Raw genomic sequence first — 24,352 nt, 5'->3', positions numbered from 1 at the left:
ACAGTGAGAGGCACGCGTACCGCTAAAAAAAAAAAAAGTACAGAAAATGATATAACTGATACCCATACACCCAATCATCTAGATGTTAACAGAGGCTAACATTTTGCCTGTTGCTTCAGGTTTTCTTTTTTAGAAAAGTACAAATCCATCTGCAACGCTCTTCTATCATTTCTCCTGCTTCTCCTCCTATTCCTCCCTCCCCAGAGGTAAATACTAGCCTGAAATGGATGTCTATTATTCTCATGAATGTTTTATAGATTTTCTACATATGTATGTATTCATGAATAATATAGAGAATTGTTTTATACTTTAAAATTTAAATGATTGGTATCATACGGAAGGTAACATTGTGCAATTTCATTTTTTCACTCAAAGTTATATTTTTGAGATAAATAATGAATAATGTCCCATGGTATGAATAAAGCACATTTGATTTATCCTTTTTTCTGCAGATAAGCAGCTGTTTCCCCAGTTTTGGTATCACAAATAGTGCTGTCATGAATATTCTTGTTCATGTATTCATGTGATTCCATTTGAACATTTCTCTAGAATAGAAAGTAGGAAGCTGTTGGGTTGAATCTTTAACTTTGCTAGGAGTTGCCAAACTGCTTTCCAAAGCGGTTCTGCTAGCCTGGTCCCACCCACAAAGTAGAGTTCCTCTTCCCTTCTTTTCACCCTGTGTTTGTTGTCATAGTCCTGCTAATGCTAGCCAACTGGATGGGGCGTGGGGGGCATGCGACTTCTTGTGGCTTTAGTGTGTATTTCCCTAATTGCTGAGGCTGAGCCTATTTCCTATGTTTGTTATGCTTCAGACATCCCTTCTGCAAACTGCCTGTACAGTCTTTGTCGAATAGCGGGAGGGGAGTGTTTTATTCTCGTTGATTTATAGGAGTTCTTTATAGGATATGGACAATTCTTTTTTATCTAGCTACCCCTAGTCCATAACTGTTTAATTTTCTATGGTGTCTCTCGTCAAACAGAAGTTAATAAGAGCATTTTAATATGATCAGATTGATCACTTTTCCCTTTATTGCTTGGGCTACTTATGTTTTGTTTAAAAGCACTTCCACTAGTCATGTATTATAAAGGTATTCTCTTTTATTTTCTTTCAGAAGTTAAAGAGTCTTGATTTTCATATAGATCATTAATCCATTTTGAAAGAGAGAGAGAGAGAGAGAGAGAGAGTGTGTGTGTGTGTGTGTGTGTGTGTGTGTGTGCACGCATGTTTCTATTAGGTAGGGATCTAATTTTATCTTTTTCCTCCTAGCACCTTTTATTGAGTAATTCATTACTCACCTTCCCACCCCCATGATTTATATCTCACCTTTGTAGTGAGTCAAGTTTCCGTGATTATAGGCATCTCAGTGGCTTTCTGTTTTGTTCCTTACCGTACAGCTTTGAGCACTTACAACTCGGTAACAAGGCTTGATGTTTAGTGGGATGAATCTGCTTCTTTTCCTTTATCAAAATCACCCTGCGTAGTGTAAGTCTTTTACTTTGCCAAATGAATTTTAGCATCAGTTTGTCAAATCCTGTAAAAATTTTGATTAAAATGGAATTAACTTATGGATTAATTTTGGAGGGAAATTGCTTTCATTAGCATATTGTTTATCTCATCCACGAAAACAATATATTTTTCCATTTATCAGAATGTTCCTTAAACTTTTTCAACAAAGTCATAATTTTTACCTCAAAGTTCTTGTATATATTTAGTAATATATGTGCCTAGGTACCTCATAATTTTGTATCTATCATAAATCGTATCTGTTTTTAAGCACTTCCACTCTTTATGACTATTTATGTACGATTTATTGAGTGTTTGCTGTGTACAAGGCTTTCTGTTGAGCTTAATTTCTGCAAATACACCGAGATGTATTTATCAGTGTATTTCCTGTTTTTTATTATTAACAAAATTAAGTATCAGAGAGATTAAGTAACCTGATGATTATATATGATTAACTGTACAGCCTAGATTTTAACTCAGTTTTATCTAAATCTTTTATCTAAATCTTTACCTTTTGCTAAAAGCCTTTTCTTTTAAATCAGCTAATGTTTCTCTGATGTATGTCATCTTGTTTCACAGTATTTTTTTTTTTTTTTTTTGCGATACGCGGGCCTCTCACTGCTGTGGCCCCTCCCGTTGCGGGGCACAGGCTCCGGACGCGCAGGCTCAGCGGCCACGGCTCACGGGCCCAGCCACTCCCCGGCATGTGGGATCTTCCCGGACCGGGGCACGAACCCGCGTCCCCTGCTTCGGCAGGCGGACTCCCAACCACTGCGCCACCAGGGAAGCCCTCACAGTATCTTTTTATAGTAAAAACCCAGAATTTCATTACAGAGTCTCTATGTGAAAAAGGCATTTATTTTACCAAGTAGAAGTCCCTTCATACCAGTTAGTTAATTCATCTGGATAGCACGTTTATGGCAGAGAATAAGTCTATAAAAGAAATGTTTCTCTGGCTGTTATTTTTGGATCAACTCTTAAGGAAAACACCTGTCCTAATTGACTTAATGTGTTGTTTTTCTTGCTCACTACTTCACTTGTGCTTAGAGGAATTTAGGGTGAGTCCTCCCGACAAGACAGACAGCTTCTAGAGGCAAGGCCTGGATGTCCAAGTGCAGGGTGGATGCTCCAGTGAAAAACAAGAAGAAAAGCTAAGATGTAGATGAGCTTTTTAATACATTTAAAGTTTTTTTAAATTGAGGTATAATTGACACAACATTATGTTAATTTCAGGTGTACAGCATAATGATTCAACATTATGTATATTGTGAAACGATCACCACAGTAAGTCTGGTTAACACCCCTTACCATATGTAGTTAACAATTTTTTTCTTAGCAACTTACAAAGATGCAATACAGTATTATTAACTGTAGTCACCGTGCTGTACATGACATGCCCATCACTTATTTACTTTATAACTGGAAATTTGTACCTTTGACTCCGTTCACCCATTTTGCCCACCCCATACTCCCCGCCTCTGGCAACCACCAATGTAATCTGTTCTCTGTATCTATGAACTAGAGGTTTGTTTGCTTTTTTGTGTGTGTGTGTGTGAAGATTCCACATATGAGTGAGATATACAGTATTTATCTTTGTCCGACTTATTTCACTTAGCATAATATCCTTAGGATCCATCCATATTGTAGCTAATGACAGGATTTCCTGTTTCTCATGGCTGAATGATATTTCATTGTATATATGTATACCACATTTTCTTGATGCATTCATTCATCAGTGGGCACTTAGGTTGTTTCCATATCTGGGCTATTATGAATAATGATGCAGTAAACGTGGAGGTGCATATATCTTTTCAAGTCAGTGGTTTCATTTTCTTTGGATAAATACCCAGAAGTGGGATTGTGGGATCATATTGTAGTTCTATTTTTAACTTTTTGAGGACCCTTCATACTATTTTCCATAGTGGCTGCAGCAATTTACATTCCCACCAGCAGTGCACAAGGGTTCCCTTTTCTCCACATCTTTGCACACACTTGTTATTATTTTATCTTTTTGATGATAGCCAATGAAAACGGGTGTGAGGCAATATCTCATTGTGGTTTTAATTTGCATTTCCCTCATGATTAGGGTTGTTGAGCATCTTTTCATGTACCTCTTGGCCATTTTCCTTTGGAAGAAAATGTCTACTCAGTTCCTCTGCCCATTTTTTTTTTTTCATCAGATTGTTTTTTTGCTATTGACTTGTAAGAGTTCTTCATATATTTTGGATATTAACCCCTTCTCAGCTACATGATTTGTAAATCATTTGTAAATTATTTTTTGCCATTCAGTATGTTGCTTTTTCATTTTGTTGATGGTTTCCTTTAATGTGAAGAAGCTTTTTAATTTGATGTAGTCCCACTTGTTTATTTTTTTACTTTTGTTGCCTTTGCTTTTAGTGTCAAATCTAAAAAGTCCAAGGCCCATGTCAAGAAATTTACCGCTTGTGTTTTCTTCTAGAATTTTTATGGTAATACCTTCAAAGTTTTGACTGTTTAATTACCTCCTCTTTCATTTATCATCCATCCTGACTTCTCTGGAGAAGTCTACTTAAACTCTAATTTTTCTCCTAGTGCAAGAAGGAAGAAGAGATAGGATAGAAGGGAGGAACCTCTAGTGGGATTCAAGCTAAAGCCCATTTATTCTCTAGTGTGTCCTGTTGGGTACTTTCACTTCCAACACTGAGGCCAGTCCTGCTTTTCTAAGGCCCCTGTCTGGCCTCTTCTCATCACTGGGCCCTTCCTCTTAGGGCTGAAACAGGTGAGTTTCTGGGAGTGGTTCTGGACGGTTTTGTGAGCGTCAGAGCTCAGTTGTAGATGTCTGGGGCTGTTTGTAACTCTGCTTCTGTGCTAGAGCAGCCTGATGCTGTGGCTTAGGTGAACAATATGGTGGAATATGGTTCACTTCCATTCAGGACATTATTGAGGACACAAGGATTGATAGTGGGACATGAGCAATTATACCTCAGTTATCCCTTTTTTAAAAATGCTTAATGATACACGTGCCTCCTAGTAGGCATGAAATAAATAGCCGCTGGTTGACTGAAGATTGTAGAATAGGGAAGGAAAGGAAAGATGGTCTGAGATTTATCTGAATTGTGGGAGGAAGAAAGGGACAGTGCTTCTATCTTTGAAGACATAAGTGGCCAGTTAGTTTTAGTTTACAGATATATTCTGGCTATTGCTTTAGGTCCTATTACGATGAAAATATCCATTCCGTTCATTCAAAAAGTATGTATTGAGCATGTTTTACATACAAGGCACTGTTTTTGACACTGGTGATGATCAAAACCTGAAGATGCCCACTCCTCTCGTGTATATGTTCTCATGGGTGTGGGTAGAGACAGACAGGAGATTTTAAAAAAATGAACAAGGTATTTTCAGATTGGAGTAAGTGCTCTGAAGGAAATAAATGGGGTAACATGATAAAGATTTGGGGGCAGAGTGTGGTAGGCAGGCATTGCTGTTGAGCTCAGTCTGCCAGGCTACCCATGTAATTTAGGTTCAAGAATGGATTAGAAATACGACTTGACTTGGTTTAAAGCCAAGATTGCTGTAAAGCATCAGGGAGTGTCCTTCTAAAGAGGTGACATTTGTGCCAAGACTTGAGAGTCACAAGGAGGCAGATCATAGCATTGCAGGAAAAGGCACAGCCAGTACAGAAGCCTTGAAGCACGAAGGGCTTGGTGTGATAAGGAGCAAAGGGGAGCAGGATGGTGAGCTGGGGAGTGGGGGACTATCAGATATGATTGTTAGAGTTTGGCCAGGGCCACATCGGGAGTTTTTTAAACCATTGTAGGAATAGGGATTTTCTTCTAAGTACAGTGGAAAGCCACTGTTTTAACCCAGGCTCCATGAACTTGTATAGGAAGAAAGTTATAACTGTGTGAAAATAAAAATTTTGCATTATTTCAATGATGAATGTAGACAACCAGCCATGATAGTATAAACAGTATCTGTATTGATGTTACCGGTAGAAATCATAGATATTTCCACTTATTACTGTTATTGCAGTGATCTCAAAATGTCATTTATGATCATTACATTAATTAGAAATTACGGTAGTTATTAGCGCTTATAATGTATCTTGTTATTTCATGCATTAATAAAGGCGCCAGTGAACTATAGCCTGTGGACCAAATCCAGGCTGCCACCTGGTTTTGTAAATAAAGTTTATTGGAATACAGCCATGCCCATTCATTTATGTATCATAGTTGCAACAGAAAATTTCTTTCCCTGCAATGCCTAAACTACTTAGTACCTGACTCTTTCTGGAAAAAGTTTGCTGATACCTGTACTGATAAAGAAGCATATATATTACTATGGTACAATTTTAAAAACTGGGTAACTGTTGGTTTCTTTGCAAGCTCATGTGTTTTATTTTATGCATTTGAAAACGTTATTTATAGAAGTGACCCATAGGCTTCACCAGACGGCCAAAACATCCATGACCAGGGGGCAAAAAGAAAGGAAAAAGAATCCCTGCCCTGCAGTGTTCCGGGCAGGGAGCAGAATGGCTTGACCTGTATTTCCTCTGCCTTCTCCCTTCTTGATCTGGCAGATTTTTCATGTTTTCATTACCCAGTACTTAAGCTGCCTCTTCTTTTTATTTATTTATTTATTTTTTGTGGTACGCGGGCCTCTCACTGCTGTGGCCTCTCCCGTTGCGGAGCACAGGCTCCGGACGCGCAGGCTCAGCGGCCATGGCTCACGGGTCTAGCCGCTCCGCGGCACGTGGGATCGTCCCGGACCGGGGCACGAACCCGTGTCCCCTGCATCGGCAGGCGGACTCTCAACCACTGCGCCACCAGGGGAGCCCAGCTGCCTCTTCTTTATGGATGATGTTTTGAGTCCTTCCCGTGTGCCAGGCAGGGTCTTTATTAGGACTGTCTAATTTAATGCCCATGACAGCACCATATGGCCTAGGTGTGACGGTCTTCATGCAGCAGTGAGGGAGGCTCGAGGTGTTGTCAAGCCCATGTATTAATTTACCGAATGTTCACTGAGCACCTGCTATATGCCAGGCTCTGTGCCAAATGCCCAGGTGACAAAGCTGTCTGTGATGATGCCAAGGTTTGACTCAGGCCCATCTGATGCCAGTGTGGGGGAGGCTCACATCACAGCAGGTGATGTTCAGGATGACAGGTGACACCACACTGTCTCTTTGAAGCCAGCCAGCAAGCAGCCAGCAAACTCGGTCACTCTTCCTTCTCTTGTGTTTCCATCCCACTTTGCTCCGTAGCTCTCCTCCACTCTAAAGGTTTATGTCTCGTTCTCACTCCTTAGTCTGTCGTTTGCATCGGCTTTGCCTAGAATAGACCATGGAGTTGGTATTTTCCCAGCTGTAGCAGCAACCTTAGTGATCCCTGCCAATGCCACTGGAATGGCCCTTTAAAATCTTTCTTTTTTGCAAGCATGAGCTTCTTTCCTGTAAGTGCATCTCTCTTCTCCAGAACTTTGTGGATTTCTAAGACCACAGGCTCTAATTTGCCCATCACAACCCAGGTTTAAACATTTGCACATGTCATTTGATTGAGGGGTAGTTTAAAATTGATAGCAGGAGGGCCTGGCAATCAAGTCTCTATCTCAAATGAATAGAAAAATGGGACTGTAGGGCAAGGCCTGGTCGACGTGGTTCACCCCAGCTTGTGCAAGTCCTTCTGTCCAAAACCAGGGAGGTTGCTTTCTTCCCTAGAAACATAGCCAATGTTCGTTAGCTGGGTTGGGCAAATACAGTATCAGGCATTTTTCTTAATTTCTTTTGTTTTTTCACATGTTGCAAGTGGAGAGCATTGTTCACCTGATTATCTACCTGGGCACCAGGATTTTATCAGTATCTACACACATACTCCATCAATTTGAACTCATACTGCAATACTGTTTTGCAGCCTACATTTTTCGCTTGCTAACTAAAAAAATAATGCAGGAGGCTGCAAATAAGAAAAGAGTTTATTGGGGGTCTTAAGAATTGCAATTCGGAAGACACAGGTTGGGGTAACTCTGGAAGAGTGTTCTGGAAGAGAAAGAGTCAGGGGCGTATAAAGACAAAAAGGCACAGGGTTGTTAAAGGTTGCCTGGGGTGAGAACTGTGGTTGACTCTGACGTGAATCAGAAAATATTTGTCCTTAAGGAACCACAAGCTGTTTTAGGAAAGGGGTCCAATAAGTCGATAGACCATCACAAGTTATTTTAGGATAAGGGTCCGATAAGTATCTTGAATTTCTGGCAGGTGTTCTGATCCCTTCATAAGGTCAAAAGGTCAGATTCCATCCAGTGTGACATGTGCATAGGTCACACTTCCTTAAAGGTCCCCAGCTTCATTTTAGAGAGCTCTCTTCACAATACGGACTCCATTTTTATTTTCCTTTCACATACTTCACAATACAGTGTGACATGTTCTCATATTATTAAACACTCTTTCATACCAACACTTTAATGGCTATATCAAGTATCATTGGCCTGCTTTACCATTTTTATTTAAATTTTCCTTCATATTAAGTGACATTTGGAAGATCTGGTATGTCAGTCAGGGTTCAGTCAGGATACAGTTCAAATATCATTATTTGAACCGGGGAAATTTGATTTAAAAATCAGTAACTAGTGGAATCTGTTAACTGCGAGCAAAGGGGTAGCAAAGGACTCTGGTGGGTCCCCAGAAGGAGCAGTTGTAGCAAAGTAGCCGTGGCCTCTAGTCTGAGGAGGAGAGGACAATTTAAGAACTAAAGACCCCCCAGGGGGCACGGCCCCCTTCCCCAGGGCTCTTCAAAGAGAGCATGGCTACCACAGAGGCCTCACCACAGTGATGACGGATGCAGGCCTGTGCTGAACTATGGGAGTGTGTCTTGCTGGAAGGTTGAGTAAGCAGAGCTGCTTGCAAGTGGCTTCTGGTAGGAGTAGGGCCTGAGGGTGGATCAGACCTGTGGACTTCTACACTTACTACTACTACTAAAATGGTGGCTCAAAAGAGAACTGCCTTTCTATGACCAGGCAGGATTATTCCAATGCTCTCTTTTGGTGAAGCTTAACATTCTCCTACGATGACAAACGGGAAATGCTTGCAGGGTCCATCTCCAATATACAAAGTGAGGCCAAGAGTGTTGAATTTAGGGTTGAGAGACAATAAATGAATAACTGAAACACTTGGGCTTGCTTTTAGTTGTATTTCTCTGTTATAAACAATGTTTCAGTGGACATCTTTTGTAAAATGTCCGCCTCTCTGATGTTTCCAAAGGAAAAATTCATAAAATTTGATTTTTAAGGCTTTTATTAAACATTACAAAATAACCCATGAAAAATGTGTCTCTATTTACTGTCCTTCAAGTTATGTGTGGGAGGAAAGGCACATATTTTTGTCATAGAACTTATTACTCACTAGCTTTTCGGTTCTTGGGTTTATCTATTGGATTGTGAACTTGGAGACTGGAGGTGCTCCGAGCCAGGAGTCCTATGGTTGGAGCCTGGGGTCTAACTTAGTAAGTGCCAAGCCCTGCAGTGATGGAGGCAGCTGTGTGTTGTTGGAACCCTCCACCACCTTGCCCAATCTCCTTAACTTACTCCCTTTCCATTCTAATTCGCTGCTGCTGACAGATTTATTTCTCTGAAACATCCCCTTGGTCATAATGCTCAAAAGCCTTAAATGTTTCCTCTTTGTTCATTGTATTGAGAATAAAAGAGAAGTGAAGAGAATTGACCTTGGGTGCTGGGCCCCTTGCTTCCATTCTTTTGATGAGGAAACTAAAGCCAATGGGCTTGCCCAAGGTCACATTGGAAGTCAGTTGGTCCAGGCTCAACCTGGAGCTTCCTTCCTTCCAGTTCACTGCGCTTTCCAGGCTCCCAGACCCCTGCTGGTCAATTGTCCTCACCACCTTGTTGTTCTCCCAGCACAGCACCTGTAGTGAAAGAGAGTCTATGAATACACGTCCGCATCCTTTGACACTCATACTATGTCTCTGCTGGTGCTTATCCCACCGTCTGTATTGCCAGAAAGATCCCCATCACCTTCTGTGCTCAAGGGAGTGGCTACTCTGACTGCAAGGTGGATTCCATCTAAATAGTGACCTGCCATTACTTTTTTTTTTTTTTTTTTGTGCCACACCACATGGCATGTGGGATCTTAGTTCCCCAACCAGGGATTGAACCCACACCCCCGGCAGTGGAAGCATGGAGTCTTAACCACTGGACTGCCAGGGAAGTCCTATTACTTTTTACCAGATTGGACTCAGTCAATTCTTATCCTAGGGTGTTAGAGGGACACAGACGTGGATTGGGTTCTACCCTGAGCTTTTGGTCCTGGGGCCTGGACACCAGGTAGAGGCAGGTGTGTGCTCACTCCTGCCATATGAAAGTGGCTGAGGAAACAAGCATCTTCCCTGACTTTCTAAAAGGGTGCCTCTTTTTTAGCAGCAGTGAACATCTAATAGTGCCTGTTGCTTTAAGATAAGCATGTTCTTCTCCAGAAAAACACTGTTCTTTTTCTCTGTCTCCTACAAGTAGTTGATTAAAATGCCAAGGGAGGCAGGCATTCTCCTGCTGTTCCTCCCCTTGGGCTCACCACACCCCGTAGACTCCCTGGGCTCCTGCAGGCTGTCTGACCGCTTCGCTCCACTTCTTCCACCCAGGTCTTATTACAGGTAGAAAGACAGCCAAGTGGTCCGGTCTGTGTTTACACAGCACAAATAAGTAGTTAACAGAATCTTACTTAACACCTGTCTTGTCTGTCTGCTCTTGGTTTGGGGAATTGTGTAAATGGTACATGGGTGCTGTGAAAAGTAAAGTGATTAAAGAAACACAATAACTGAGAATAGAACCTAGCTAGAGGCTTGAAGAAAGAGTGGAACAGAAGTCAAAGCAAGATCCTTCAAATCCACGGGTGATGATGAGCTACTAACGCCATATGGGGCTGAGGAGTGGGGGGGGGGGGAACGTGGTCCCTGATGGGAAGGACCCCGGGGGAAGGCTGAAATATTAGTTACGGAAAATGTACATTTAGAATAGTTTGCCACCCTTTCTTCCTTATCCTTTTTCCCCACCTCACCTCTCAGCCTTTTTTTCCTGGCTTTTGCGGGTTCAGATTTATTTTAGGGTATTTCTGTCCTCCTCCTCAAATGTTAGACCTGTAGTCCTCCGTCTAGAGGCATTGCTCTGTAACCTAGCAACCGGCATGTCATATGCGGTCCTCACTTATTTCCTTCAGCCCAGAGATCTGAAGATCATGCAAATAGACACATAAAGGATGGAAAGGATCAGGTCTACATGCAAAATCAGTCTTTGTGATGATTGAGCAATGGATGCGAAGAACAGCCTTATTTCCTAGTAATACATCCAAAGTAAGGGCCTCATCACATCAGGAGAGAGAGACAGTGATAGACAAAGACAGAGCAAGGAGGGGAAGAAGGAGCCCAAGAAAAGATCCTGGAGCTTCCCGGGCTTGTGGGGTTGTAAGTGCCCCCTCCCCCGCCGCCTCCCCCTCCGACCTCCTGCTTTCCTTGCTCAATAGCAGGAAGAGGGGTAGAATTTGGAATTTTTGACCAGGGAATGATTCCTAATTTGTCTGGCTACATAGAAAGTTGGCATACTGAGATAAATTTCAGAGGGAAAAGTATGACAACAGTGACGTTTTTCTTCAGGATCTTATTATCCAGTCCACACAGAGGCCGAGTCACTGAGCTGATTCTGTGAAGAAACACAAAGCCATCCTCTCGAGACGCCTGTGAATGTCAGGGGCTAGCACAGTCTGCCACTGCTGGCTTAGGAGTAACTGGGACAGTGGGGCTTTAGCGGGCTTTCACTGGGCCCCTTGTCATTCTTCCCGCGCATTGTGCGCCGTTAGGACATTACCCCGCAGAAATGTTCTCTCTGCTGCTTTCTCCTCCTCAGTTTTGAGGAGCTGGCATTAGTCTCGTTTGCCTCACTTTATTACCTCGAATTTCAGAATACTTACTCTAAATGTGATGCATAGTCTTATGAATTAGACTGGGATGATTCTAAACTTCATTGTTCATCAGAATTACTTGGGAGCAGAGTGAAAATATAGAGTCCCAGGTCCCTGAGTGTGGGCTTGGCGAGCTGGGGAGTCCCGGAAATCTGCATTTTAATACTCATGGTGATTCTAGAGCCAATGGTGTGAAGATCCCATGAGAATCAGAGATTAAAGGCTGATTTCCTAGAGAGGGGCATGGGACAGTTTCTTGGCTCTGTGAGTTGATGGATACATTCTTCATTATTGCAGAATCCCCCTCTCCATTTGAAGGGAGGGAGTTCACTTTTATTTTTTGTTCCTTCCCCATGTGCTTTTATATGTCATTTAGTGGTGTTCCTTGTCTGGCCCGAGAGACGTGACCTTGACTCTGTTGAATGCTGATGGATAGGTCTTGTTGAAAGCTGCTTCCCAAAGGTCAGTGGCATAACCTGTTGATGAGGCAAAGCTGGCCAGTGTATTAGTCACCTCACTAAGGGAGAACAGTACCAGGCCAAGCTGTGGCAGCGCCTCGGCAGGTAGAGGTGTATCGGTCAGGGTTCAACGAGAGGTGATGGTCAGCGGGTAGAGGGCGGCAGCCAATGGACAGGATAAGGAAGTACAATCACACACACACCCATACACACACACACAGCCCTTATTGAATGCTTGGAGGACTGCATCAAAGAAGGCCCCTCTGAAACAGACCTAGAGGCCTGAGACTATGATAAAAGAGTGAGTGGCAGCTCCCCAGCCTTTGATGCGGAGCCCGCTGTGTGCCAGACCTCCCTCCTCAGCCATGCTGGTCTGCTGATAGAAGAGGCGTACAGTTGCTAACTGTTATTCTGCTGGATATGTGCTGCTGACTTCCTAAAGTCTTAGACTCAGGATAACATAGATGGCACTATTCTTTTTACTGATTGGATTACATATAGAGAGAGACTAGCTAAAAACAAATAAGCATATGCAGCACTGTGCCTTTTAGATGTTATTTTTGCACTAATGATAAACAGCTAACTTTTTTTCGTGAGTGTTTGCAAGGTGTTTACCATTCTCTGCTCTAAGCACTTTAAATGGATCGTTTCAGTTAATCCTCAGAACAGCCTTAGGAGACAGGTGCTCTCCTTATTTTACACCTGAACAAACTGACACAAAGGGCAGCTGTGTCACTTGTAGCAGATTCCCCAGGTGAGAAGTGAAATGTGGGTCCAACTGAGACTGTCCTATCTGGAAATCCAACTCTTAAATGATGCTGCAGCGTCTGGATGGAACTTATGAAATTAAGAGTAAGTCCAAGCCTTTTCCTTTGTCTACATCACAAGTTAGACAGCCTTGGAGAGCAAAGGGTGTCATCAGTCTGTGGCAGATGAGGTGCAATCCAGGTGATCTTCCTGATAGAATAGTCTCTGAAGCAGATGTCTACCATTGCCTATTTCTTTCAGTTTATCTACCTTTCTGTCGGGACCTTAACGTTTTTAATGCATATAATAGTGGCTCTTCTACTTATCTTTTTTATTCCAAAATACAAAATGCTGATTAAGAAACATCTTTTTAGGGAAAAGGAAGAGACAGAGGGCAAATGGACTGCCAACTGGGAAGGGAGGCGTGCTGCTTTCAGTGTAATAGTCCAGATCGCTCTCATTTTTGAACCAGTTCTAGGCCAGGCACAGATCATCTGTCATGTCTGGTTCTTACTACATCCTCTAAGCGATGACTTGTTCTTCCCATATTAGGGAAGAGAAAACTTAGATCAGAGTGGTTAAGTAGCTCGCACTGAGCACACAAGCTGGTGCGAGACGGAGGTCGTTTGAACCCAGCCCTGCCTGTCAGTGGTTTTAACACTGCTTTTGTTTTAAACAATCCTCAAGACCCTTTCTTCAAAGAACTCCTACTTGGGTCCCAGAAAGTCAGGAGTCAACGTTGCAGGAGCCAACATGGGGGCCTGGAAGTCAACTGCTTGAGGTCACCCCAGCCATACTCCCACCCGGTGCCCCGTGCCCCGGGCATCCCAGGGAACACCTGGAAATCTGCAGAGCATTTGTTAATACCGTTCTTACTTCTTTGCTCTCATATATGTTGACCAGGTGATGAGCTCCCCCCTTGAAGATAAAGGCAAGATCTAGATCTTCTTACCTTTTCCAGAGAGAGCACAGCATCTGGTGTCAGATATGCTCCCCACCCTGAAGAGTGTGAGTCCGCCCTTCCCCCTCCATGATGTTGGGCAAATAATTTATCCTCTTGGTAGCTTTGGTTTCTTATCTTTAAAATGAGCATCAAGTTACTATGATGGTTAAATAAGCATTCCAACAAAACCCAAAAACCCTCACCCCAGTGCCTTTCAATAAATGTTAGTTTATTGCTTTTATTAGGAATGCTTCATCGTCACTCCTAATTTTCATGAGGAGAGATTATTGCTAAACCCTCCTGGTTTCTTCATACCCTCTTTCCCTACTTGATTCATTATTTGGGAAGAATAAACCGGGCCCCCTTTTCCTCTTGGGAAGGAACTTGCCTTTGGTCTTACCTCAACGGGTATGTTAACCTGAGGGTTTAGTTATCTGTCTGCTGGTTCTCACTCTCAGCCTTGTGTTCCACAATCACTAATAAAGGAGGTATTTTAGCCTTTCATCTTCTGACTCTCTTTCATTTAGAACCTGACAGGAAAGAGGTATGCTATGTGTCCGTCTTCCTTAATTCTATAATTACTATTTGTGGTCTTCCTCTCCAATTCTCACAGAGGCATAGAATTTTAGAGTTGAAAGGAGTTTTTTTTTAAAAGACTGAAATTCATTTCACCATCTCATACCTGAGCCTGGCTGCCAGGTGGCTCTTCAGCCCTTGCCTGCACACTGCGGGTAATGAGGACCTTGCTCTCTCAAGAGGTGGCCCAGGGTGTCTGGCTGGGGATGCTCTAGATTGCGCTGAAATTGCCCGAGGAAGGTTTGGATCCGGCAGTATGGAGTTTTCAGGCCTGAACTCAGTATAAAACGTTCAGATTAGGTTTTCTTTGGGAGAGAGTATTGGCCTGAAGCCTGTTCGCTTTCAGATAATTCTTTTACAAAATTCATTTTCCAATAAGTAGTCAGAATTGGCTGAGGGAGAGAGTGAGTGTTCTATGTGTTTTTGGCAGCTCAGCCTGAGAAATTTCCCAACAATTCAGCGTGCCTGCTGCATCCTGAGCAAGTTCTAGCTTGGGACTTGTCTGAAACGGTACAGGAGAAGGGCCCACAAGGCACTTTATTAACCTCCTGGCCTCAGTGCTCCAGGGTGAGGGATGCGGTGTTGTGACTCCCAGAAGGCCAACTTCTGAAAGCTGAGCATGGTGCGTACTCTGGTGGCCGAAAAGAAAACTACCAGTGAAATTCTCCCTTCAATGCCAAAGATGCTAAGTGAAAGTTTCAAGACACCTCAAATACACTTGCCAGGTGGAGGTGGACCGATTTGGGATCTGCTCGCTCATTTATGCTGTTTGTTCTTAACTTCAACGCAAAATGCAGTAGGGACCAGCAAATGTTAAGAAACCAGGTTCCTTTCTAACCTTTCCTTTAAAAAAGAGCAGCTTTATTGAGATATAATTCATGTACCAAAAAACTCACCTTATAAAGCATTCAATTCATTGGATTTTACTATATTCACAGATTTTTGAAATCATCACCATAATCAATTTTAGAGCATTTAATCACCCCCCAAAACCCCTGAACCCATTAGCACTCACTCCCAGATCCTTCTCTGCCAGCCCTTGGAAACCATTAATCTGATTTGTTTCTATGGATTTGCCTCTTCTGATAAATGGAATCATAAACTATGTGGCCTTTGCCTCTAGATTCTTTCACTCGATGTTTTCAAGATTCATCCATGTGGTAGTGTGTATCGATACTTCATTTCTTTTGATGGCCTAATAAGATTCCATTGTATGGATTTACCACATTTTGTGTATCTAGTCATCTGCTGATGGACATTCAGGTTGTTTACACTTTTGGCTATTATGAATAACGTTTCTATGAACATTCATGTACACGTTTTTATGTGGACATACAGTTTCGGTTCTCTTGGATATATATGTAGGAATGGTATTGCTGGGTCATAGTCCCTTAATAACCTTTTTAAATTGCTTTTTTTAATTGCTGTCCTTGGGCCCCGTATTCCTGTTTTCTGGGTTGATATTCACTTCCTCTGTACTGAATGCTGTCCATGACTTGGTATAAAGAAACAGAACAGAAATAGACTCACGGACTTTGAAAACAAACTTATGGTTCCCAAAGGGGAAAGGTCGGGGAGGGGGGGAGGGATGAGTTAACAGTATGGGATTAACATATACACGCTACTATATATAAAATAGATAATCAACAAGGACCTACTGTATAGCACAGGGAACTCTACTCACTATTCTGTAATAACCTATATGGGAAAAGAATCTGAAAAAGAATGGGTATATGTATATGTATAACTGAATCACTTTGCTGTGCACCCGAAACTAACACAACATTGTAAATCAGCTATACTCCAAAATAAAATAAAAATTAAATTAAACAAAAAGAATTGAAGGGAAAAATATAAAGTTAATACATCTGGGACCCAGTTTAAAGTTCTTTGTGAAATAACTAAAAATTACTCAAGTGAGAATAAACTGAATCATATGAATGCTTATTATATAGAGTCTCTGCTAGATTATATTTACCTTTGTTCTCTTCCTTCCCAAGCGTCCACTCGAAGAGTTACAAAGATTTTTTTTTTTCTTTTCCAGAATCGCAATGAAATAAAAAATGGCACTATCCTTCGATTAACCACATCTCCAGTAAGTTGATCTTTGTTTGTAGCTTTCTAGTAAAGTCTTTGATCTGCAGTTTGTTAAAGGGATTATGGGATGTTAATTTTTCACGGTGACTTTTGTGTGAAACAAAAGATCTTTGGACGGTTCTCATATTCTGGACTGGCAGGAATGCCCCTCCTTCTATTTCCCATTACAGAAAGGGCAATTTTTGTTCCAGGTTATGTGCAAGTAAATTGATCTTAAAGTTTGAGTTTGGGGGTCATCTCAGCAATTCTCATATTACAGATGGGATAACTCAGCTGTACTGATCGGTTTTTACCTACCTGTCCACAGATCCACCTAAGGCCATCTGAACAAATTCAGACAACAAACAAAGGAGATAAAACTAGAGACAGCCCGTTACTTCCCTTTGAAGTCAGAGGGTGTATCTGTGTGTGAAAGAGAGAGAGTGTTTAAGCATTTTCTAGTTTTGGTCAGTTATTATGACAATTCATAAAAATATAGTTTAAAAAATGTTTGCCACTTAACGCTGTTTCACTGACAGCTGATTCTAGGAAAAAAAAAACCAAAACACTTTAAAGTCTTCCAGATAAAAGCTGCTAAACAAAATGCTGCAGTATATTTAGATTACTATAGCTGACTGTGTTGCTTATCTTGATCTTTCTTGCTGGCTTATAGATACTTTGGGTAGTAACATTAGCATATTTAAACTACGTAGTTTTCACAGTGCATTTTACCGCTCTCCTAAAAAATAATCTGCACAAAATACACCAAGTGTTACTATTTTCACTTGCATATGTGATGAAAACTGTGTCTAGCTCTCATTTTCAGTTTCCACTGAAGCCATGTGGTAGGCTAAAAATAAATTTAAAAATTGGGAAAAGCATCTGGCTAAAATTAAATTGTGGGTACTGTAACCACCACAAATTCTTCTTGTCGAAAATTACATTAAGAGAGGCTTACAAACTCCTGAACATTTTACCCAGTAACATTTCGAGCCTAAACACAGTGATGGACTCCATAAGAATATGCCGCTGGCGTTGGCTGAAGTGTCTTTTGGTACCTTCTTTTCCACTTAATGGGAATTATGATCCATACTCACTTTTCAGTGGCTACATGATGAGCTGAGACATTTTTGTCTGCCTTAGCATTGATCTTCTTACTTTAGTCAGCATGAATTCATGTTAATTTGACCTTTAGAGACCATGGTTTCATTTGGGTTTTGTAGTTCCTATTTATCCTGCTGAAATTATTCACCTGCTTGATGGGCAGAAAGAGTACACCTTGCCTTTTGTTTCATCTCAGAATTAGAAAGGCACTGCTTTTTGTTAAAAATCTAGGTCTTCACTAAATGAAGTCAATTCTCTTTTTTATTTGCCGTGGGTTCATGAACAAAATTTCTGCAGCGCTAAGCTACCCCTTGAAAGAATGTTAGGTGTTGGGCAGGGTGGAGTTTGTCAGCATCTGGAAAGTCAAGTACTAACACCATGGCATGACTTGGCATCACTGGGGACAATGGAGCTTGTGCCCTTCATATACCCAGCACGGTGAATGGAGAGATGTGAAAGCCAGTGCACAAGGCAATACTATACGATGGAATTCACTACAAGAGATTGGTTTACATTTTCCAGAGGACAGTGGTCCCCAAACCTGAATCGTTGGTAGAATTTTTAAAATGCTGATGTCTGAGCCTTTAAAGAGAAGCTGAATAATGGTATCTAGGAATAGGGTCCAGGCACCTGCAGTTTAAGTAAGTATTTATGATTTGACTGTAGCCACAGGGTATAGAATTGGGAATTATACTAGAATCAAGGTAGTTTGGATCTGTAAACTTCACTTGTTGCTGGTTGATATATTTTTTTCTTTTTTTTTTTTTTTTTTTTGCGGTACACGGGCCTCTCACTGTTGTGGCCTCTCCCCTTGCGGAGCACAGGCTCCGGACGCGCAGGCTCAGCGGCCATGGCTCACGGGCCCATCCGCTCCGCGGCATGTGGGATCTTCCCGGACCGGGGCACGAACCCGCGTCCCCTGCATCGGCAGGCGGACTCTCAACCACTGCGCCACCAGGGAAGCCCCTGCTGGTTGATATTTTAAAAATTACTTTGTGTTTGACTGAAAAATATGGGTCAGCATATGCTAACTCCTTCACTTTTTACATACACAATAAAAATATATTAAAAAAATATATTAAAAAATAGCTGTCTCTATTAAATTTGCTAGGAGGTATTAGAGTACCATAAAGAAACTGGCAAGCAGTGCTGCGCTAGCTTTTACAAGTCCTTTCGTCTACCTCAGCTGAACTCTCCCTGTAGCCAGAAAAGACGCGCACATGCCCACACTCGATACACACATGCATACACACACTCTTGTTTTAGGCAATGTGCAGCTGGGCTGAGTCTCACCTCCACTCTATCAGTGATGGTATTTTTGTTGATGGATTTATTTTCAGTCCTCCTCTATATAGAACTATCCTTTCTGGATTGTTCCTAACAAAATAGGGCATTAATAAGAGAAGATCGAAGAAAACAACCTGCATTTTTATTCTTTTAAAAGTCCGACACTTGGCTGACGGTCTTCCTCTGCATTGCACATCTTTAGACAGTCTCTCTAGTGACCATCTTAAACATGTATCTTTTGTAGGTGTCCTGTCCTTATCCATCTCTCCAGTATCATGAAAATCTAGCCATGAACATACTCAGGGAATGTGTGCAAATGTGTGTGAATTTCTGAGCATTTCAGGGTTTGGAGACCTTCAGATTGTGCAGCTAAGTAGTGTTCCCTTGTACCTGCCATGATAATAATACCTATGGATATCTAACCTGAGGTCACGTGTTGCATAAAGCATATTTTACATAAATTTTGGCTAGTGTTCCTATTAGAAGAAGCGTGCGTTCCCAGACCATTGTTTTCACTTTCCTGAAATTTTTGTTTTTAAAAGTTTTCACAGTAAATATATTTGTAGTCTTGGAGTGTGGAAAGCCACTCTAAGTAGGGCACAAAACCCAGAAGTCATAAAGAAAAAGATTGATAAATTTGACTACCAAAAAATAAAAACAACCCTACCAAACCTTCCTGTTTGGAAAGAATTCCAGAAACAAAGTCAAAAACAGCAAATTAAGGAAAACAATTGGCAACGTGCATGATAAATAGAGGCCTAATTCCTCAATCTGCAGGATCTCTTATGAATAAATTAGCTGCCCCCAAAGCAGATGGCCAAAAGCTATAAACAAAGATGATTTCTTTCTCTCTCTTGATCTATAAATCTCTCTATATAGTCTATCTATAGATATATATAGATAGATGGATCTATATAGATCTATATATGGCTATTTAGCTATAGCTGTATAGATCTATATAGATATAGATACATATGAAAGAAAAAACTCAATCTTTCTCTCAAAAGAGATGAAAATCTACACTCCTAGATAACCAAGGTGTGAGGCAAAGACGCTGTGGTGTCAAGAGTACAAATTGGTACAGCCTCTTTGGAGGGCAATTTAGCTGTATCCACCCAAGCTTAAAATACATATGTCTTTGTCCTAACAATTTTACTGCTGGGAATCTATCCAATAGATAGACTCACAAAAGCACTGCAGGACGCGCGCGCACACACACACACACACACACACACACACACACACACCCCATACAGGGCTGTATGCATCATTGCTTTCAGTAATCAAAAACTGAAACCTGTTAACTGTCTATCAGTTGGGACTAGTTAAATGCATTAGGTAATAACCATGTGATAGAATACTGTGTAGCTGTAAAAAAGAATGTGTTATGCTGCCTCAGAGGCATCTAAAAATTTTATTAAGTGCAAAAGCAGGTTGCAGAACATTGTGTATGGAGTGACAGCGTTATGCACAGGGAAAGGAGGTATATATGTATGTTGATAAAAGGATAAAAATGATTCTCAAGGGGCACAAGAAACTGTTAACATTAGGCTAACTTTATTTATCATTTTATAACTTCTGGTAGTACTTACATATTTCTATACCATGTGCTGGTGTTATTTTTAATTAAATAAATACACACACAAATACATATCATAATGTCACTACAGTATACAAGAGGTGAATCATAACATTCCATGCTAAAACCATTCCAGTATTCCAAACTATTAGATTTTTAAGAGCCGTTTTATATATGACCCGAGCTCTTCTTGCCTTTTATCCCTCATTTGGCCCGTGTGGACATATTAAATAAAACTGCTGATCAAGTATCTACTGTTGCTTTGTCAGCTCTAAGCATAACCCTGCCTTTCTGTTCTCTCTCGTTTGGAGAAATGATATTAGAGGCATCTGGGTCAGAGGGCTTGTCACACTGATTTTGGGGGCCAGTTACCCGAGCTAAAAGAAAAGCAGTGTTATCTCACTCTCTCTGTGGATTCAGGTTACCAGAGATTCTTAACAGGGAGGCCATTAAAATTTTTGGAACCAATTTCTCTCCACGGAGCTGAGAAACTTGAAAAGAATTGTAAGCTGTCTTAAGTTCTATTTCTCTCCATTGCCCTATGAGCCTAACTCAGAGAGAAGCCAGTGGAGGCTTTTAGGCAGAGGAGTGACAAGATCACTCTGGCTGCTGCCCAAGAACAGACTGTAGGTGGCAGGGGGACAGGTTAGGAGTTCAGTGCAGCAGTCCTGGCAGGAGATGAAGATGGTGCGGGCTGCCTGCGTTGTAAGGATGCGGAGGGTCTGAAGGAGTGTTAGAGGGCAAGCGCTAGCACTTCCTGATACTTTGGATGTGGTGCCCCTTGAGAGAGGCTGCGAGGATGGCCCGGTATTTGGGCACAATAAACAGTAGTGTTGTTTACTGGAACAGAAAGTTTGGGAAGGGGAAAATGAAGAGTTCGAGATGCCTGTTATGTGCCCATGAGCACAACGTGTCAACCAGGCAGTTAGGAATGTGTGTCGGGCAGCCTGGAGAATACAGGTGTGCCAGCCATCACAGGTACGTGGCATGGAAGGCCATGCGCTGGGTGAGGTTGTCCGCCACAGGGAAGGCAGGGCCCTGGGCACACTCTCAGGTTTGGAGGAGGAGCTGGCCAAGAAGCCAACAGAAGAAAGTGCCTCAAGGAGAAAGAAAGGCTGAAGGCTGCTGAGACAGTAGGAAGATCAGATGAGCGAGGAGGGTGTGCTGCACAGAGGTGTTGGTAGCATTATGGAGCTGCTGTCCGCGGAGGTAGGGGTGAGGGTGGAAGCCTCGTGGAGGTGAGGAGAAGAGAGAGTATGAGGTGAGGTGAGTTGCAGCTTTAGACCCACTCTTTGTTCCAGAACTTTTGCAGAGAGTGGAAGCAGTGAAATGAGGGCCTGGCTGGAAGTGAATTGATTGGCTCAATGTACAAAGGTTTGTACATTTCTGTTTGTTTTTTTAAGACAGGACCAACCTATTAGATATGTTTGCAGCTGGAAATGATCCACTGCAGGGAGAGAAACTGATGTACGGGTGAAAGGGGGACAAAACAGAAGCAGAATACCTGAGAAGGTGAGAGGGTAAGGGCTCTAGAGCTGCAGGGAAAGATTGACCTTGGATAGGAAATAGGGGCCGGGTGCATAGAATCAGGAAGAAGCAAAGCGTGAGAGTAGAGACCCTGGGCCGTGTCCTTGGAAATAAGAAGATGAAGGAACTCTGGCTGTGCTTTTTGAAGTAGGAAGGTGCAGGAACTCCTGGCTGACCGCTTTGATTTCCTCAATAAAATGTGAGGCAAGATCACTGGTGTGAGGGAAGCAGGGGATGGGGGAGTTTAAGGAGAGAAGAAAAGGTGTGAAGGAGTCATTTTGGAGGGACATAGCAGACATTCTAGGAAAGCGTAGTCTGGTTGCTGGGCAATATTGAGTGTACATTTGAAAATATCTGTGAAACCTGTGATCCTAAGGACATTTTAGATTACTTCTTAATTGGTATCACGGACCCGGAACCATTCTGGAAGTTTCTTGGGAATAATTTTAAGTAGGACCTTAAAGAATAGAGATGGTAAATACCTGGCACACCTGTACCATACATACCCGTTCTGTGTTCACCTGTGATCACTCGGAGGCTGTTTCCCTCTGAGCCCGGGCCCAGAACTTTCTCAGTCCAGGACATTAGGCAGTCACACTGAGCTGTCTGAGGGGCTCAAGGCGAAACTTGTTTTCTATCCTTAGCACAATTCCAGAAAATAAAACTTACTATCTGATACAATCACCCATATAGCTGCTAGACTCTTTTCAGTTGTGCTAACTGCTTGAAAAATCAGAACTAAGGTTATTTTATTTTTTAATAATGTAGATTTCCCCCCAAACATAAAAATATTGCAGACTCATGGAATATTTGAAAAGTGAAGCCTGCTACAAAACATTATGTAGAATATTACAATTCATAAATAACAATGGGTCATATCTTGATTTGTTTCCTTGGGTTGTATTTATGCAAATATGTGTGCATAATATTCATTTATTTCTTCATGCACTTAGTGGAATTTTTTTGAACTCCTGGTAAATGCCACGCTCTGTTCTAGGTACCGGAGATAAAGTGGTGAGCAAATCTGACATACTTCTTCTCCTTTACGTTCCAGTGGATACACGCCCACACCCATACACATATACCTCTGCCCCTCAAACAAGAAAATATATTTGCATCCTCCCCTTTCTCCTAATATTCCATCATGAAGATGTGCCCATGCTATCCTATATTCTCTGAAAGTTTCATTTTTAATTCCATATGATATTTCATCCTATGACTATACCATGAGTTTTTTTAACCATTGTCCTATGTTGAACATTTTGGTGGCTTCCAGGGTTTGAATCTAATGCTATTTTGAGAGCTCCAAAGGTACCACACATCTGTCTAGATATCTAAATGCATCCTTTCAGTCAGGGATGCTCATCACCACCCAGGATTCCTCCAGCTCCGCTGCTCATGAACTCCTTAGGCCGCCTGGCCCAGTCGGCTTGCCTGTCCTCACCTCCTGCCACTTTCTCCTTTGCTGTCCAACCCCAGATACATTGGTCCTCCTTCTGTCCCTCCAGACATGACGGACTTGTTCCTCCTGTACCTCCTTTGTACTAACCATTCCTGCTGCCCAGAATATCTTCCTCGGCCCTTGCCTGATGTGCCTGACTCCTTGTCAATCAGATCTCTGCATCAATGTTGCTTTTTAGGCTGCTTGTCCCTGAAAACCACTCCATCTTAAAACGCCACTCGTCACTATCTCATTCCTCTTTTAGGTTTTGCTATGAACTCAGCGATATTTAATTTCTTACTGTTAATTTGTTTTATTGTCTGCCCCCCACCTCAAGGACGTAAGCTCCAGGAGGGCAAGAAGCTTGCCTCCTGTTTGTTGCAGAATCCTAAATATATAGAGCAACGCCTGGCTCAGAGTAAGCTTCCAGGAGTATTTGTTGAATCAGTGAGTGAGGATTCTGTCTTTGATTTTGAAGGGGCATAGCTGCCCAGGCTCTATCTTAGCTCCAGCATGGACAAGCTGTGTGACGCTGGGCAAGTTACTTAACTTCTCTACACTTCCATTTCCTTTGTAAAATGAAGATAATGAAAGCTCCTGCCTGATAGATTGAATGAAGTCCTTCAGGAAGATATTTTGAATAGTGGCTCATAAAAAACACTAGGTGGGAATTCCCTGGCAGTCCAGTGGTTAGGACTCCGCACTTTCACTGCCGAGGGCCTGGATTCGATCCCTGGTCGGGGAACTAAGATCCTGCAAGCCACGCAGCGCGGCCAAAAACTGAAAATCTCTAAGTAACTGTCAGCTGTTTTTATTAGTAGTATTAACAGCACCAAACACTATTAATTATGACAATGAAATCATTTTTGAGTCCTCATTATTATCATAATCTCTATAGTAAATGCAGACTTCCTGCTGGGAGAAAAATGTATTTTTCAAGGAATTCAAAGTGACTCACTTGGTTTAAATATTGTATGTTACTGTTAATGCTGTATCTGCATTTGAAAATTTTGGAGAATGGTACATCTTTGAACAATGTAGAAAGATAAATAAAGTGATTCTCCCTTTCTAAACAATGGAATTTAGGGTTTGAGCCGTTTGTCAGCTATATGGGTATCAGTGAACGAGTAGGAAAGGTTCTTATTCTCCTGCACCTTCCTTTGCTTCCTTCTTCTATTCTAG

General features: G+C 41.9%; 1 protein-coding gene across 10 annotated transcripts in view; it reads left to right on the top strand.

Moving 5' to 3' along the window:
- ELMO1 (engulfment and cell motility 1) overlaps positions 1-24,352 on the top strand; it is a 777,407-nt gene that overhangs the window by 363,708 nt on the left and 389,347 nt on the right. For all 10 annotated transcript variants that reach the window (XM_079930925.1, XM_079930920.1, XM_079930924.1 and 7 more), the window contains one exon: positions 16,201-16,251. In XM_079930925.1, coding sequence (XP_079787051.1) covers positions 16,201-16,251 — 51 coding nt within the window. The remainder of the gene's footprint in view (positions 1-16,200; positions 16,252-24,352) is intronic.

The sequence above is a fragment of the Stenella coeruleoalba genome (genome assembly GCF_951394435.1).
Source record: "Stenella coeruleoalba genome assembly, chromosome: 9".
In the NCBI taxonomy this organism is placed as follows: domain Eukaryota; kingdom Metazoa; phylum Chordata; class Mammalia; order Artiodactyla; family Delphinidae; genus Stenella; species Stenella coeruleoalba.
Note: the sequence above shows the minus strand (reverse complement) of the source record. Positions and strands in the feature narration are given on the sequence as shown.